Source organism: Microtus pennsylvanicus, chromosome 13 (assembly GCF_037038515.1).
Source record: "Microtus pennsylvanicus isolate mMicPen1 chromosome 13, mMicPen1.hap1, whole genome shotgun sequence".
Classification (NCBI taxonomy): domain Eukaryota; kingdom Metazoa; phylum Chordata; class Mammalia; order Rodentia; family Cricetidae; genus Microtus; species Microtus pennsylvanicus.
Genome location: NC_134591.1, coordinates 12,560,778 through 12,579,143, shown reverse-complemented (window position 1 = coordinate 12,579,143; position 18,366 = coordinate 12,560,778). Strand labels below are relative to the sequence as shown.

Here is an 18,366-nt window from a genome sequence, read left to right as displayed (position 1 = left end):
GCTAGAAGAGAGAATAAGCTCACACTTTACATTAGCATTTATAGTATAAGAGGCAACACCAATGTGGTCTGGTATCTTAAAGGCTATTGGCTCAAGGGGTTCCTATAGCAAGATAGGGCTTAAGATCTGTCTACTTAAAAACTCTGAGAAGTAGAGCAAAGAAGTGATTTTTCAAATTTGAGAGATTGAATGAACTATGTCAAATATTATGATTTACCTTAATAAAATTACAATTTATAATAAAATATTAAAGTATAAAAAAGATCAAAAGGTATGCAAACTCTGGTGGGATTTTGTACTAGGAAATAAGGGGAAAGAAAAGTATGGGAGTAATTTTTTTCAGGTGTTTAATTTACTTTCTGTATTGTTTTTTGGAGATCTTATTCTTTCATGTGATCAGGCCACATCAAGCCACATGCTGTTTTAATATGATGAAAAGTAAAAATATTTAAATGAAGTCATCACTACAAAAAAGATAGTTTTCAGATCTTAATTGGCTTTATGATTCTAGAATCAGCTGGTTGTCTGAGCCAAAATAGTTCAGAATTCAGTGGCTTACTACTTAGGATGGCTATTTTTATCACTATAGAAGAGTAAGTGGGCACACAAAATACAAGTGAAACAGAGACAACTTCATTGGTTACACAGTTCACATCTGTCTTATTTGATCATAAAAGGAACTTAGCTTGTGATTTGCTAAGACCTAGACCTTTGTTTCAAAAGTGTATATTAATAATATGAATAATATTAATCTGAATAATAAGCAAAGTTTTGTCTCAACTTAAAATATATACAGAGGCAGCTTTTGGTTTATCATATTGATCTATTCTTGTCAAAGAGGTTGAAAGGATAATTTTTCATTACTGTGTTTTAGCTCTATTCAAATGAGTCCTTACTAATCTATGAAATTCTTTTTTTTTGTTACAAGGCAGAAAGTCATCCAGAAATTTTTTCAAAATTCAATTTCAATTTTTAAAAACATTTCTAATAATATTTTTGAATGTCTATGAATTTTTAAAAATTGAGCTTTATGATAAAATCCTTGTAAAAATCATTTATATAATATTTTTAATAATATCTTTAAAAACTATTGCTGGTGATAAGTAAGGAAGGAATAATGTCACTATTCCAGAACCTTGTTTTTTGTTTTATATCTATTTTTTATGTAGGAATTTTTACCATGAATTATATAAAAAATGAATTTAAAGTGGTAAAAAAATTATAAATTTCTTGTATGACAATTTGGGGTTTGAAACTTTAAACTTTTTGGCTCAGTACTCAAATCTGAAAACTGACTCACTCTATTGGCATAGGATTTATTACTTTTCCTGGAACTACTAACCCATGAGCTGGAGTAGCCGGCCCTGTGGTGTCTGTAGGTGTGATCTCTACTATTTCCCATTATAGGGAAGTGTGCCCTTGTCTTTAGAATTGATTCTAGGTTCTCATTTTTTTTCCTGAGTATATGATTACATGGCTGAATTTCTTCTGTTTATATAAACATGCTTTCTTCATTTTGTAGTATTTTATAGACATTTTCTCAAATCAGTAAGTTCCTATGAACATAAATTTTAATATCTATGAATATATTAAATAATGTTTCCATTGAAAATTTAAGCTGTTTTTTGATACAATAAATGATGCCTTGATGAATATTTTTGTCAACATTTCTGAATATTCTTTCAAAACAAATATCTAAATGTGGAATTTAAAGTTAAGGAATGCCAGACTTATAAAAGTCCATAAGTTTGCTAAGCTTCTTATTATAAATGCTATTAATTTTAGTTTATAATGAAATATACCAATGTAGAATTTCAAATGATGGTTCTAAATGTAAACCCTTTGTCTCCTGACATTGTAAAATCTTTGTCAGTAACTTAGCTATTAGAAATGGAAAAGGGTATAAATGCATGATGAAACAATGTGAAAACTTTTCTTTTGATACCAATGGATAAGAAATATACCAGAAAAACATAAGTGAAACTGTCCAATGTATTGTTCTTAATCAGTCAAAAAATTTCAATTATGTAGCATGTCCTAAATATGAGAATGCATCCTTAGTGACCGTGCTGGAGTACAAGCAAATTTCTAAAAGACGCACAAGTCTAAGTGTTTCAAAGTATAAGGAGAATGTGATACTTGACCCCTGCATTTAAAGCACATTATAGCTCCTAATTCAAGCCCCGACAGCTGTCAATATGGAGATTTATATTTCAGTCACCTGTTATTGTTAGAATGCCAAGGTTCAACATGCTGTTGACACTTACTGATTTCATGAATTAGTGTAGGTCACTTTTCTTCATAAGCCATGTCTATAAAAGGAATATGCAGAGTTGGCATAGTGACAGGGTGGAAATGAAGTATGCCAAGAATTCACCATTGTGGGGAGAGCAGTGCAGTTCCACATACTTGCTGCATGTGGATGCTGAACACCACCAGCAGTGGCTAGTCTCATTAGAAACTGTCTTTATGTGTTGAACACACATTTGTCTCATTGCAAACTGAGAACAGCTTAACAAATCATTTCATGTTGAAACTACTATTTGGGCTATCCTGTTTTCAAATAAAACACATTATTAACTATAATTGTAGCGTACTGCTTAAATACTTGCATTATATTTTATTGGGAAAATCTGCTCTAGAACATAATGGAGGCTTATTAAATATGTCAGAAATGAAATGAAAGTAAATTGTTTCTTACAGTGTAGAATTGGGGAATTTTCTTTTATGCTAGGGGCTTTTGACACTTGGCAGAGATTTTTTATCGAGATGTGTTAAAAAAAAAAAACTAAGTGAGAACTAGGCGTAAAATTATACTGTTCACCAGAGGAGGGGTGAGAGTTTATTAATAGTATCTCCTCCCTCCCTCCTTGCCCAATGTGTATCCCTGGTGAGTTATTTTTGTTGGCCACATTAAGAAGCTGACATTTGATTCATTCTCTGTGTGTTCTGCCTTAGTCATTTGAAACAGAATGGACAGCGAGCAAAAGGTCAAAGCTGTTGTTGCTGGTTGCATATATTCAGGGCCACAACTGACAACAGAGCCTTAGGAAAATCATAATATTAAATATGGCAAAATGTTTGGTCAAGATCCGGACTCAACGAAGCCTCCACTTGCACATGATGAACCACTGCAGCAGTAATGTGTTTGTCCGTCTGCTAAAACATGGCTCCAAGGTCATACCTCGAAATGCTGGTACGTGCTTCACCCTGCCCTGGGCTGTCATTCCTATGCCTAGATAAGTGGGATTACTTCCAGATACATGCTCACCACTGGTGAGCCAGAGAGAAGCAAAGAATGCATGTGGCGTACAGTTTTATTTATTTATTTTTATAAGAAGAGAAGAGAGACAGGGAGAAAATGGGAAGGAAGAAACTAATGAAGGGTACTGAGGACTGTAAACAAGTAAGTGAGAAGGGAAATAGGAAGACAAGCTCTCTTGTCCAACAAAATAATAGAAATTACCTTCTTTATTCAAAAGATACAAGAGAATATCCTGCTGTGCATTCTTGTAGCTTGCCTATTAGTAAGAGATGATGCTTATAACGCATAATAAGTAATCAAAAAACTTCTCTGCCTCTCATTATGACAGTTCTGACTATGAGACAGACCCTCTTTTTAAACTTCAAATCAGAATTTTATCAGAATAAGATACCAGGCCCTCTTTTGGCCCCTGTAAGCTCACATACAGAGAGAAACATGCATGTGTATATGAGTTAAATTAAAACTAAATGTATAAAATAAAAAGCAACAAAATAACCACCATCAGACTGGTGTTATGCCAATTTTTTTTCTCGATAATAATCATGTTTTATGCTATCATGATCTTAGAAATTAAAACAGAAACTGAAATAGAAATTTAAAGTCAGATCATCAGCCACAATCCTGCTGTAATTATATGTTCTTATGTTTCTGTGTGTTTTTCAGCAAATGGTTACAGTAAAATTTATTTGGAGGGTTAGTTGGAATAGCCATAGCTTACTAAGATTTATAAAATTGCCTTCTTAGTTGAGATTAACTGTATTTTTGTGATGATATAAGTAACATTTGATGTGTTCCTGTTCTAAAATCAATAAACTTATTGCTTTGTTTTGTTTGAGGAAGGCTTGCATGACTAGGCTGGCCTGTAACTTACTGTATGGCACAAAAGTTGCTGGGAACTCATAATCTTCCTTTAACCTTCTGAATTCTGTGATTTATAGATACAAGCATTATGTCCATCTTACTTTCAAAAGCACAAATATAAACAATATTTTCTTGTGTATTAATATTCTCAGTAACAAGTTCAGGAATATTGGAAATGCACATAAGGTATACTTTATGAATAGAATTGTTCTAGGTGTAGTATTTTATAAGGCATTTTTAAACTTATTATTACCAAAAGAATTTCCATATTAATATATATTAATATGAATCTTTTCAAAAATGACAAAATAATATAGAAAAATTATATAATGTAGAGAAATAATAATTCACTACTTAACCACAAAATTATCAATGGAAGTTAGCATTTCTTCATTTTTGGTCATAATATTTACAAAAATAATTTAGAAACAGGTATTTTCTATCATTCTTAAAAGTATATTTGTTAGACTATAGAATACAAATTTGATGAAAATTATCCAATTGTCTTTAAAAGACACTAACAAAAATATGAGAATGTATGATCCTAACATGACTACTAAATCCCTTATAATTGTTTCCTTGGCATTTGGAAAATAAAATGCCTGGGGGTGTAGGTCAGTGGTAGATTCATGCCTTACACACTAGTCTCTAGTTTCAATAACCTAGGGTCAAAAAAGAAGCTCCTTTTTTTGTTGTTTATCTAGAAACATAATAAGTTCATCCACTTCCTGTAGTCATCCTTTACCAGAGTGATATACTTTTCTAGATGACACAACAGTATTGCCTAGAACCCAGAGTTTGTACTAGGCCTCTTTCTGTGTGTTGTATATGTTATAAATCTGGCCAGGTCCGTATCAGTGCGGCATCATACAAAACACTTCCACTGACCTAAAATCCTCTTTGCTACTCTTACTAATTACTTTTTTTTCTCAACTAGTGGCAGTCACTTAAAAATATCCATCTTCTTTTCTAGACTGTAACATTATAGGAACAACACAGGGTGCAGCCTTTTCAGATTCTTCTCTTTTAGTCATAAGCATCTAAGATTTACCCAGGACATCGTTTAACACTAAATTATATAAGTTATTTGATATATATTTAAAATTTTAAATTTTTGGTTTTAAATATTCCTGTAATCTTTTCCCTTCTGTTGTTTATAAAAAATTGTAATTAGTTTTTAAGATTGTGATGAATTCTAGATTAAAAGGAGAACTGAATTTTTGAACCATTTAGGCCTCTTATTGAAAAATGGCATCATGGCCACTCATCTATTGATATGCTCAGTTACATTTTAACATTGTTCTCATTTTATACATTTCTTATTATGAATTTTACTGAGTATTGCAAATTTAGGGATCTTTAACGATATTGTCAATTATTATCTTTTTAAATAGTTTTGACTGATAGGCCATGAGTCACACTGCCTTTAAAATACTGATCTTGCTTTTGAAATCTTTGCTGAACTCTCATGAATTCCCTGTTTATTTTGTTTTGTGTACACAATCTTACCCTAGGAAATAGAGGAAATATAAGAGATACTTCATACTTTTATATTTCTCATTCTGCTAGAGTGAGTCTGATGAACAGTGAGAATTTGGCATGTTTCACACTTGTGAGAAATCTTTTAATGCTTTGCCATTTTATACCTTCACCATCATACACAGTCATTTCTATAGTAGAAATCTCAAGACCTCACCTTTTATAATATAGAAAAGAGACCACTCATTGGTTCCTGGCTGCTCTCCGCTTGATCGTCTCTGCTGCCCAGAACCAAAATAATCACACAGAAACTGTATTAATCAAATCACTGCTTGGCCCAATAGTTCTGGCTTCTTATTGGCTAACTCTTACATATTAGTTACATAACCCATTTCTAGTAATCTGTATATTGCCTTGTGGCTGTGGCTTACCAGGTAAAGTTCTGTCTGGCTCCAGAGTGGCTACATGGCTTCTCCCTGACTCTGCTCTTTTTTCTCCCATCAATCACTTTAGTTTTCCACACCTAACTAAGTTTTTCCCTGCTATAGGTCCAAAGCAGTTTTTTATTCATAAATGGTAATCACAGCATACAGAGGGAAATCCCACATCATTATAATGTAAAGATTTAATGAAAAGGGGGCCAAAATAAAACCACCGCAATGGTTATAATGATAAACAGATCTACATAGTTAAATGATAGCTGTGAAGCTATGTTGTGACCAGGAGCAATTAACAGAGAATCATAATTGACTCTAAATTAAGTAATAAAAGGTAAAATTTTAAACATAAGAGAAGTCCAGAAGCAACTGTTGAAAAACGTTTCATTTTATGTCCATTTACAACTTTTCCAGTTGGCAGGCTTTTTACATCAAAACAGTGACCTTTGCTGGGATTTTTGCTTTCTCCTTCACTTCCAACATTGCCAAAAGGGTCTTTGTTGGTTAGGTTTATATCAACTTGATACAAGCTAAAGTCAGTTGAGAAGTAGTACGCTCAGTTTAGTTAGTGCTGCCATACAAAAGACCTATAGTAAAATCTATGGCTAATTAATTTGGTTAATTAATTATTGATAATGGTTCATGTGGGATGGTCAAGCCTACTATTGGCAGTGAAGCCCTGGACCAATGGTTCTGTATAAAAAGGAAACTGAGCAAGTTCAGAGAAACAACTCAGCAAGCAACACTCATCTACGGCATGTGTCTTCAGATTCCTACCTTGTGTTCCTACCCTGAGGTCTTTTTAGTTATAGACTATAACAGAGAGTTGTAAGATGAAATAAATCCTTTCCTCAGGTCAGTAGAAACCTAAGTGAGATATAGGTTGTTTTCAGAGAGAAGAATATTACTCCGAAAGACCTGAACATGTGTTGTGTGTGTTGGGGGGGGGGTATAAAAGGAGTATGGAACTTTGAGCTAAAAAAGCCACAGAAGGCCTTGAGATTGATGGACTATTTGGAAACTTGGAAGATAAGGCCACAAGCAGTACAAATGATGGAGGCCATGCTTATGAAACATCAGAGAGAAACAAATACTATAACCATTTATGTGATATTTTGAGTTAAGAGTCTATGGTCCTGGTCAGCTGGAGTTGAAGAATTAGTTGTCATTAACAAGAGATGAGAAAATCCATAGTGAAATCTTTGCTTTGCTAGTATAGGCAATATTGGTTAAATAGGGGTAAAGAATGAGATGTTATTAAGAAGACACCAGCATTAAGGTAAAATCTTCTAGGAAGTATTTTTAGATTTAGCAAACAGAAATTGTTCTCAATAGGGATCAAGCCTGTATCCTATGACAGGAGCCAAATTTGGTAATATGTATGAGTTTCCCAGGTATTACTAACTTTGAAGACACTAAGAGACCATTCATGGGGAGCAGCAGAGGCTTGGCACTGTGAGAAACAGGGAGAGACTATTTGTGATGGTCCAACCTCAGCTGCAGAGCAGATCTCAGGCTTAAAGATCCTGGAAAGAAATTGAGGTTTGACACCATATAGCAGGGTCAGAATCCCTGAAGAGAGGTCAGGAGAGTCCATTGGTGAGTGTGCAGCCTCAGTTGCAGGGGAGACCACAGCATGCTGGTGATATAAATACCATGGATGACCACAAAAGACAGCAGCAGATGCGGAGTGAAGCTGGCCCGAGCCTATTAGTCATGCACCTGTGTTGTTTGCAGCAGAGCCAGACAAGAGGAGCAGTCCAGGCCCTTTGGAGACTAGAGGATCATAAGTCACAGCCATCTGACACTGAGCTTCGCACTGCTGGAATTTTGTTTTGTTTTGTTTTGTTTTGTTTTGACTATAACTGTGTTCTGCCCTTCCCTCTCAGAGTGGGAAAGTACTTAACTTGCTCTCCCAAAGTACCAGGAGCCAACAAACTTATAGTTAAGCGACTTTGGAATATTAGAACGATTTTAGATTTTTTTATTGAGACTGAACTTTTAAGGAGACCTTGAATTTTTAAAGACCGCACTTTTAAAAAGGAAAGTCTATGAATTAATAGTGATGTGTTTGCATGTCAGTTTGACAAAGGGTCAATTGCATTAGTTCTATGCAAACTTGACACAAACTTGAATCATTTCAAAAGAGAGACTCAATTTAGAAAACACCTCCATAAGACTGGCTTACAGGAGCTGGAAAAACGGCTTGTTGGTTAAGAGAACTGGCTGTTCTTCCAGAGTACTCTGGTTCAATTCTCAGCACTCACACTCTTCAACATCTGTAACTTGTTTCAGGGGATCCAAGAACATCTTCTGGCCTCTGTAAGCCATAGGCATGCATGGGACACAGACATATATGTAGGCAAAACACCCATATTCATGAAATATATTTTTAAGATTGGCCTATAGGTAAGTCTATTGCTTTTTTTTTTGATTAATGATAGATGTGGGAGGGTCTAGCCAATTGTAGGTGGTGTCATCCCTGAGCTGAGATTATGAGCTGTATAAGTATGCAGGTTGAACAAGCAATGAGGAATAAGTCAGTAAGTGACACCCTTCTACAACTTCTTTAGTTACTGCCTTGAGTTCCTGCTCTGACTTCCCATAGTGGTATAATGTGACATCTTAAACAGTTACTATTACCACTGCTGTACATGCCTTTCCTCCCATAGTTCTTTGTGTCTCCCACCATAATGTTTTCTCTTTCTGTAATTTTTCAAACGTTTGTTATTTCAGTGAAAAACTACATTAGGTGACCTTTGGTGTCTGACTTCTTTCACTGAGCATATAGTTCTGATATTTTTCTGTGCTGTGCTGTTGATCAGCACTTCACCTTCTTATAAGTCAGATGATATATTGTTAAATAGACAGACCATACTTTTTTTTATACAGGCATCCACTGAAAAACATCTGGGGAATTTTTACTTTTTTAACAATTATATTAATTTCTGTGAACATTTGTCTATGAAAAATTTTGGAGTACTTATTTAAAGGTTTTTTTTGATTTTTTGAGAATGCACTTATGAGGGAAATTATTGGGTCATATGATAGATAATTATAGATTTGACTTTTTGAGAAACCACCAAAATATTGTTCATAGTGACTGAACATATTACATTCCTTCTTGCAATATACGAAGTTAAAATTTCTCCACATTCTCACCAACAATTACATATTTTTTTAAAAAACTACTGAGTAGCCCTGAGGTTCTATAATATTATAGTTTTGATTTGTAGTTACCTAATGATTTATGAAGCTAATACATTTCTTGAGGCTTAGTAATCATTAGTATATGGGCTATTTTAATTTCTTAAGATTATAGTATGATTATATCATTTCCCCCTTCTATTTTCCCCCTCCAAATTGTCCCACTTACCCCTTTGATCTCTTCAAAATTCATGGTCACTTTTTCTTTGTTGATATGTCTCTCTCTCTCTCTCTCTCTCTGTGTGTGTGTGTGTGTGTGTGTGTGTGTATTTGTGTGTTCTGCTACTCAGACTGTAAAATGTTACTTTAATGTTTTCAGGGATTATTTTAATAGTTCTTTTTATTAAGACTGGGTGCTGCTTTTACCTCAGATCTACCAAAAATTATCTATTGACTTTTGAAAAATAAAAGCAAAAAACCCTCTCTCCTACATGCCTTGATGACAAAGAAATTGTAAACTATTTACCAGTTTGTTTGGTAGTTAGATGCTTGTCTGTCCTAGAGAGAATACTTTTGATTTTTTGCTTAGTTCTCATTGAGAACCTAAGGCTCAATAAGGAGATCCAGCCTCTAAGACAGAATGAAGGTAGCTGCATTATCCATGTGTTGAGAAACACATTTTTCTCAATAAAAAAAATTGAAGGACATATCCTTGACCAAGAGGTTTGCAGTTTGGATATACATCTAAAAGAAATAGACTGAAGTATGATGGAAGTAAACTTTATATGTAAAAGTAGCTCCTGGAACATTTTTTTTTTACAACCAGACTAAGAACAACTAATTTTCCATGTTAATGAAACACAAGTTTCCACATGAAAATGTTTAAATGATGAATGAAAGTAGCATGGTAACTTTGTGAACATAGTGTTCACAATTAAATATTCTTCACAAAAAATGTCTTGGTATACAAGTATTTCAGATTTCAGAGTGTTTCCCCAAATTTGGAAATAAATTCTTTGAGTTTACTAACTAAATGTCTTTAAACTGAAAACTTAAGATAAAAATTTCTCTGAAATCCAAAATCTTCTAAGGACTGAAATTTCTGAACATTTTTATACTAAACTACTTTGGATGTCAGAGTCTTTCAGATCTTGGGTTCATGAATCAGATTCATGTCTATATTCAATCAGTCTATATTCAATATCCATGTTGTGCGACATTCATCCCATGAAGATCTAATATAAGGATGCCACCTAAGCTCAACTTGGTTAACCAATGAATTTAATGGCATGATTTACAGGAATATGGGTCAGGGGTTACTTATAGGAATAAAATTTACTCAAAGACAGCTGCACCATTAAAAGCCCATCCCAATACTGGTAAAAACTGATAAAATCTGGAGAATAGAAGCCCACTGCATGGCTTGTAGATAGCTTGACAGGTTAGAATGTCTCTTCCAGGTATCCCAGTCAGTCTGATCCTTTTCCAGGCAGTTTAACTGGTCCTTCTCTTTCAGTGAACTCAGTTGTTCTGAGAGTTTTCTCAGCACAACTTGTCTTTACTTTTCTTTACTTGTCTAGGAGCTTCTTTCAACTGTCTTCAGTCATATATAATCTTGGGGAAGGAGAGACCTCAGTTTCAGAGACTTTCTGAAGGTTTAGAATTGTTTAGTTACTGAGTCATACTGAGTACCCTTTAGACCAGCAGTTCTCAACCTGTGGGTTGTGACCCCAAGGAGTTGCATATCAGATATTTACATTACCACTCACAGCAGTGGCAAAATTACAGTTATGAATTAGCAACAGAATAACTTTATGATTGAGAGTCACCACCATAAGTGGAACTATACTAAAAGGTCATGGCATTATGAAGGTTGAGAATGACTTCTTTGGACCATTCTGAGTCTTAAGAAGCTGCTGTCCAAGGTATAATGTTTTAACTTTGAGAAAATTTCAATACAAATCCATAAAGCTATTGCAAAATTGTAATAGAATGAAGACTAGAAAATATGACTCAGAAGTATAATGTGATTATTAGTGAACAGTAGAATCTATAATTTTACTCTAGTGTTCTCTTAAAAATCATGCTATAGTATTGAATACTGCAATATTTCACTCATAATTTTAATGTATATCTGAATTATGCCAACATTATTTTTAAAAACCTGTCTATAGTTGGAGGTCACAGACCAGGCTCAAAATCTTAAAGGTACTTGCAACTTTTGATTACTGTTTTTTTTTTTAGGTTCATCTTGTTGAGCCAAAAACTTATAGAATAATGTCTGTTGTTAAACCAATTTTGTATAAAGTGAACATTCCACATAACAGTTGCATGTATACTTTGAGCTCTGTATGTTTCTATATTCATTATTTTGTGAATTAAGAATGTCTGAAATATAAAATTTATAAAATAATGTTTCTTTCCAGGTGCTCCACTACCTAAAGTGGATGTTTCTGAACCCTTGATTGCCAACTCAGAAGAGAATGGAACTCAGTGGGCAGATCCTCTGAGTGAAGAGGAAGACAGATTAGAAGAAGACCCTTTGACCATCTCTGAACTAGCATACAATCCCAGTGCCAGGCTGTTCCATACGCCAGTGGATGACGATGAAATCGATGTGCTCTTTGACTGTTCATCTAGGCTCAAGTTAGGAAGAGAAGATACAGATTCCTTTGAGGATCTGGAAGCAGATGAAAATGCCTTTTTGACGGCTGAAGAGGAGGAGCTGAAGGAAACTCGTAAGGCTATGTCATGGAGTTACTCCATCCTGACCGGCCGTATATGGGCCAACCCTATAGTCAAGTGTTGCACCAGGCTCCTTGTGGTGGGCCTGGGACTGCTGCTGTTTGTATTTCCCCTGCTCCTCCTCCTTTTGGAGTCAGGTATTGATCTCTCTTTCTTATGCAAAAAACAGAATTTGAGCAGTTTCACTATGAATACTACTGTCCCCTGAAGGAGTGGTGTCTCGGAATGCCAACATCTTTGGATACTTATTGAGACTCCCTGATAAGAATGAAGGTTATATTAAATATTAATATTATTTATTTTCAGCAGATTCCATGTTCCACATGGTCATGGGTTTGTATGTCAAACCTTTAAGTTGGCTTTCTGTACTTCTATATCCTTAATATCAGTTTAAATCAAATAAGGTTATTTTGTTTATATGTCAGAAAGGTAGCCATTAAGAAACCAAATACGCCTGGTGGTGGTGGCGCACCCCTTTAATCCCAGCACTTGGGAGGCAGAGGCAGGGGGATCTCTGTGAGTTCGAGGCCAGCCTGGTCTAGAAGAGCTAGTTCCAGGACAGGAACCAAAAAGCTACAGAGAAACCTTCTCTCGAAAATAAAGAAAAACAAAACAAAAAAAAAAACCCAAACAAAAACAAAGAAACCAAATATATCTATTTTTATTGTAGTATAGACATTATTCTTATCCTACATCAGAGCAAATTAACTTTTTCTGTTTCTTTGTCATTGTTAGCATTATGAAATCCAATGTTAACAATTAAAGTTTTAGTCAAAGTCTAAGGGAATAATATTCATTATAATCCTTAGAGAAAACAACATTCTCTAAAAAATGTTTATACAGATCAATTGACACTAGATTTTTCTTTCAGTTTTTGAAAAGTAGTCTTGTATTAAAAGAATTTTGGTAATCATTTTTTTTTGTGAAAGAGGTTCCATTGAATAATTTAAGTATATACATTGTAAAACTAGTGCACAAAGATGTATAAGAATTTTTTTTTACATTATGGTACCAATTTTATAAAATATAAATTTGGCTAAACAATCCTATACTTTGAAACTATCTGTATATGATATAGAAAATTAGTAGAAACAAGTTATAAGCTGTTCAAACAGATGCTAGAATTGGAGATCTAGACAGAAAACATTCATTTGGCATGTGAGGCCATCTTTTGACATTGAGACATGATAATCTAACAGTTTAATTTGTGTTTTGTCCATGGACTTAACCTGGATAAGCAAAACATTTTGAAACTAAAGTGAAATTTGAAAAGAAAGAAATACATCAAAGATATACTAGTTAATTGCTTGTTGTTCACTAACTGGAATGAAGGAAGATGGACTGGACAGATGAAAAGCACCAATGAAGATCTCTGATGACACTTGTGGACAGATGGCCTCTGATGTGTGATAGTGATATAAGACATTCAGTAATGTAAGGAGTGGTTCTTCTGCTTTTCACGTCCATAACAGCATAGATCAGTGATTCTAAGTGACAGCAGAAAAACTTCAAAGTAAAATATTTTTGATCCTTTGCAACATCATTGTGATTCTTTGAAAACAACCCTAAAAACTGTATATGCATGTTAGTGTGTTGGTGGATGTGTGTGTGTATCCATGAGTGTATATATTTGCATATATGTCAGTGTTTTTATTTGTGTATCTCTATGTGTATGTCTGTAAGTGTATGTGTTTGAATATATTACAGTGTGTACGTGTATGTACATCTGTACATATGTGTATCTGTGTGTTTGTGTGCCTGTATGCATATCCATGCATTTCTATATGTGTATTTGTGTGTACAGATATGTATGTATGTGGGCTTGAACAAATGTATATATGTGTGTCTGTGTATATCTCTTTATAAATGTGTGTGTACATGCGGGTATGTAAACCCCTTATGTGTATAGCCTGTGTCTGGTGGTTATGTGTATATGTCTAAATTCTCTGTGTATATGTATGTTTGTTTGTGTATGTGTGTCTATGTATATGAGTTTGTGTGCATATCTGTGTGGGTGGGTGATGCAAAGACAGAACAGGATATAGTGGGGGAAAGAAAAACAATAGGCATCTTGATTTTCATGATGGGCAATATATGCCTATCTTGCTGGGTGTAACATCTTATCTTATTCATAATTCATATCTTATGAATTCATAATTTATAATCTATTAGAAAGAGTGAATGTACCATAAGATGACATACAAATTCAGCTTAGGTAAAGAAGATGAGTGAGGGGAGAAATCTTGTAGTACCTTCCTTGTGTCATTAAATTCATGAAAGAAAGGACCTTGTATTTTCTGTTAAGAGAGTTTTCCACCACTGTCAAAGAAAAGAAAGAAAATGGTACAAATTTACAGCAGAGAATGTAGGATTTCCATCTATATTAAAACATTCAATTGCCTTCGGTTATAATAATATATAATATCTCCCTAAGTCTAATTAAATTTTAACACTACCACCAACTGATTTCACAGTGAGCCTTCTAATCTGCCTAGTTCAGTACTGGGTACCTTTGAGTTGTGCAGTGCACTTGATATTATATCTGTAGGCTTTTACCTTTGGTAGAACCTGTGAAAATTTCACTTTGGAAGTTTGTAAGTAGAAATTTTTTCTAGGGACATTTTAATGTTTTCGTTTTTCTCTCATATGATGGAGTAATTTTGTTGTCATAAACATATGGGTTCTCTAGTAGTCTACTCAAAATTATCCCTCTTCTAATTACTTCTTATTTTCTTTAACATTTTATCATTGGTAAGTCACTTAGCCTTCACATTTCAAAAATCTGTTGAAATTAATATATTTAAATTCTGGAAGTAATATATTTCTCATTTTAACACCAAACTAAATAGCATTTTCAAAATTATCAGTTGTTAAGTAAGAAAAGAATAGATCATGATGACTTTAAGCAAAAGATTTCAGAAGTATCATTGATACCATAAAATATATTTCATTTTTATATAATCCGAATCTTAAAGATATATCCATTATAGTGTTAGAAGGCAGAGATCGCTTGCCTGAATCAAGTAAGGAGAAAACAATTGCTCCAGAAAATGGTCAGTATATGATATAATGAGACTGGTGGTGAGTGTAGAACATAATAAAACTTAGAGTTCAGGTTGTGAAAGAATAGATTAGGTTCCACATAATGGATATAGAGGCATTTAGGTATTAATACATGTATGTGTATATATTAGACAGATTGTACATAACTTTCACATAAAATATGTATGCTTGTTTGCTGTTCCTTTATCTCTTAAATATTATTGTGAAAAAACTTGTAGCCTCAAAGATTTAAAACTTCCACAAAAATGCCATATGTGTGTATTTGTAGATTTGAACACATACACACATGCACACACATGCACACACATGCACACTCATACACATACTGAAATAGAACATATGATTAGAATGATGTAGGTAAAATATTATATATTTTCAGCTTAGTTTGAACCACATGTATAATGTGATATATTTGCAGTATATTTTGTAGTTTGACACTCAATGCCACTCAATTATAAAAGATAATAAAGCCATATAACTGTGATGGAGCTGTATCTTGTATAGTGTAAGTTGCATTTCTAAGTCAACATACAGTTGTTCAGCATTTTAATCTGATAACAGAATCCCTAATAAATACTGTGGGATAAAGACAATTTTTCAGTACTTCAGCTATATTTAAAATAAAGCTGTAGAGTCAATCTATTGGAAACTGTAGGAACATGCATGCTAGGACCAGGAAACAAGTTCACTTTTGGTGATGAGAGCCTGAAAAGAATCACAGGTGATGGAGATGATTTACATTCAAGGTGCAGCCAAAAGCATGAGTATTGAATGCATATTTTGATATAAAAAGCCATGATCAAATTAATAATAACAAGAAATCTAGAGACAGAAAATCATGTTAAGCAAACTAGTAGTGCAATTATTTCATAGTGCCAGAAATTACTACCAAGAAAAAAAAAGCACTTCTAGGCCAAACAGAGTCTTCCTCTGTCTATAAGAAGTCAGACTCTTAACTCGCTCGTCCTTTCCAAGAGACTTACCTTTCTATCTGCTGAGTCAAATAGGGAAAGGCTCTCCACAGCACAGCCAATAAAGAGCAAGCCTTCAGAGATGCTTTCACCTCTGGAGTGTTTCCTAGGATTATTGTAGTTGGTGGGACTTGAGCATTTTTGGGCAAATTTTCTCTGCTTTGGGAAGATAGTTGCTGAAGGTTTCTGATTGCTTATATTTTGCTTCTTCTCTCTTGCCCTTCCTTTCTTGGACCTGCTTTTGGACTTCCAGTCTCTATGCCATAAGTGGAATCAGCAGGACCTGCACATGATGGACCCATCCAAGATTTGTTTTCCACATTCCAGATTCAGTAGCTGACTGGGTAGATAAGTTCATGAGTGAGCCCAGAGGAGCTCAGCAGTCATCACTTCCGAGAAGAAGGAATCATCACTTGGGCCTCAAGATTCAGCTGTAGTCACCCATCCATTAGTAAAGCTGATTTGAACCCTCTTTTGACTTGTGTTACATTTTGTCTTTTAAATACTAGAAAATGAAATTGTGCCATTATGATGGGTAATATTTAGGTCTTCTAACTTCCAATTTCACAACAAGAAAGTGATAGAGAAATTTATTTTTGCTGAAATTTGTGTATCAAAGGTTGTCACACACAGGGTCTTCACAGCCTTCACCAATGAGAAAAGGAACTAGGAATCAGTTCACAATCAACCCTATATTGCACCTTTGGATACTAAAAAAAAAATCTCTTTGGAAAAGGCACCAAAACTGCTTTTATGGTTACAAAGGAATATTTCTGATAGAATTAAGAGATACCTTCTGTGGTTACTATGTATAAAAACTATCTTTTAAATTCCATCATATACTTCATCTAGAATATATCACTTTGCTTATTTTTTATCTACACAATTATGATTCTACCCACTAGCTTTATAAGAAATCTACCTTTCAGAGAAGAACAATCAATAAAAAAATTGAGAAAAACTTGGCATACTGGATAAGACCAATGCCCACTTTATAGCCATGTAAATGTTTTGTTTCCTAGGTTGAGGATTATCATATAATATTTCTGTCATGCTTAGGTTTTTACTTGTGTGATAAAACACTAGGATTAAAACACCTTAAGGAGGGGAAAGATTTGTTTGACTTTTAGTCCATCATCACAGGAATTCAACCAGGAACTCAGGCCAAATTATTCATATCTATATCATATCCCCCTTTAAATATTAAGGAACATTTATAAACCATATTTGGGAACATGGGCGCAGATTTTTCTCTCCAAACTGCTTCCTGTTGAATGGGGGCATCGTTAATTAGGTCTTTCATGGTATAACTTGTGTGCCAGGGTCATCTCAGTTGGCAGTTGAGTGAAGTAATTTTTTGAGGGTGTTCACAGGAACTTTTCGGGAGGTCGTGGTCTATCATACCATATCGGGATAGATGCAATCCACAGGGTCTGGTCCTCTGTGAAAACAAAAGAAGACCCTCTCCAAAGCATCATATCCTTAGACCCAAATTTTGAAATCGTAATACCCTTATATCCATTCTGGTTTAGCTTGGCAGCCCATGTAATGAAATGTCTTTCTGTACTTAGCTCCTTCACAGTCAAAAATTTTAAAGAAAACACAATGTACATAATCCAGGCTCTCTGTGAATTTTCAATTTTTACGTGGCTTATTTTTCTTTATTTCTTTTAATTTCTTAACTATTTGTACTCTGTCTCTTTAAAGACTTTACCTTTTTTTTTAAACCATTAACTTTATTCTCTATATTCTTTTTCTTCTCTCTCTCAAGCCTACGTACATTCATCCAACAGTGTGGTCTTTTATGTTTGAATCTGTTTTTTTTTTTTTTTTTGATTTTTTCGAGACAGGGTTTCTCCATAGCTTTTGGTTCCTGTCCTGGACTAGCTCTTGTAGACCAGGCTGGCCTTGAACTCACAGAGATCCACCTGCCTCTGCCTCCCGAGTGCTGGGATTAAAGACGTGCGCCACCACCGCCTGGTTTGAATCTGTTTTATTGTGAATCTGTAACTTTTTTTTTTTTTTTTACTATCCAGGAGAACTTTTGATTTGCGCCTTTAAATCACTAAGCGCTTAAGAATCTAAGCTGTGACATTCCTAGGTCAAAAAGAGGTACTGCCTGCTGGCCCCGCCCAGTCCAACATGGCGGAGCCGCTCTAGCCTCTGATCCTTGCACATTGCACCACTAGCATGGCGGAGCTGCTTGTGCCTCTGAGCTGCGGCACGCAATGTCCCCCTTTTAGGCACACAGCAGTCTAGTTGCCATCAAACAAATGGTAGCACTTTACTCCAAATGCTCCATTCAAAAGCTCTGTCTCCCGCAGAAGCCAGACGGAGATTGCAATGGCGGCACAGCCCAGAAAGCCAGCATTTTAAAACAGCCAGTTTTTTCCTGCTG

The 18,366-nt window shown here is 34.6% G+C and overlaps 1 protein-coding gene across 3 annotated transcripts; it reads left to right on the top strand.

Moving 5' to 3' along the window:
- The first annotated feature begins 2,923 nt into the window (after positions 1-2,923).
- Positions 2,924-16,434, top strand: LOC142833588 (FERM domain-containing protein 3-like). Of its 3 annotated transcripts, XM_075945125.1 has the most exons (4): positions 2,925-3,196; positions 11,616-12,071; positions 13,267-13,351; positions 16,222-16,434. In XM_075945125.1, the coding sequence occupies exons 1-3, from the start codon at positions 3,070-3,072 to the stop codon at positions 13,308-13,310; spliced, it is 627 nt and encodes a 208-aa protein (XP_075801240.1). In that variant the 5' UTR covers positions 2,925-3,069; the 3' UTR covers positions 13,311-13,351; positions 16,222-16,434. The 3 variants fall into 3 exon arrangements, with proteins under 3 accessions (XP_075801239.1, XP_075801240.1, XP_075801242.1); XM_075945127.1 differs by lacking the exon at positions 13,267-13,351 and having other exon boundaries at positions 2,928-3,196; XM_075945124.1 differs by lacking the exons at positions 13,267-13,351; positions 16,222-16,434 and having other exon boundaries at positions 2,924-3,196; positions 11,616-12,559.
- The last annotated feature ends 1,932 nt before the right edge of the window (positions 16,435-18,366 follow it).

Bases quoted from the DNA above. Each gene is read 5' to 3' on its own strand.
- LOC142833588 (XM_075945124.1), top strand. From the start codon at position 3,070: ATGGCAAAATGTTTGGTCAAGATCCGGACTCAACGAAGCCTCCACTTG. The intron at 3,197-11,615 runs GTACGTGCTTCA...GTTTCTTTCCAG, and splicing joins GGTCATACCTCGAAATGCTG to GTGCTCCACTACCTAAAGTG.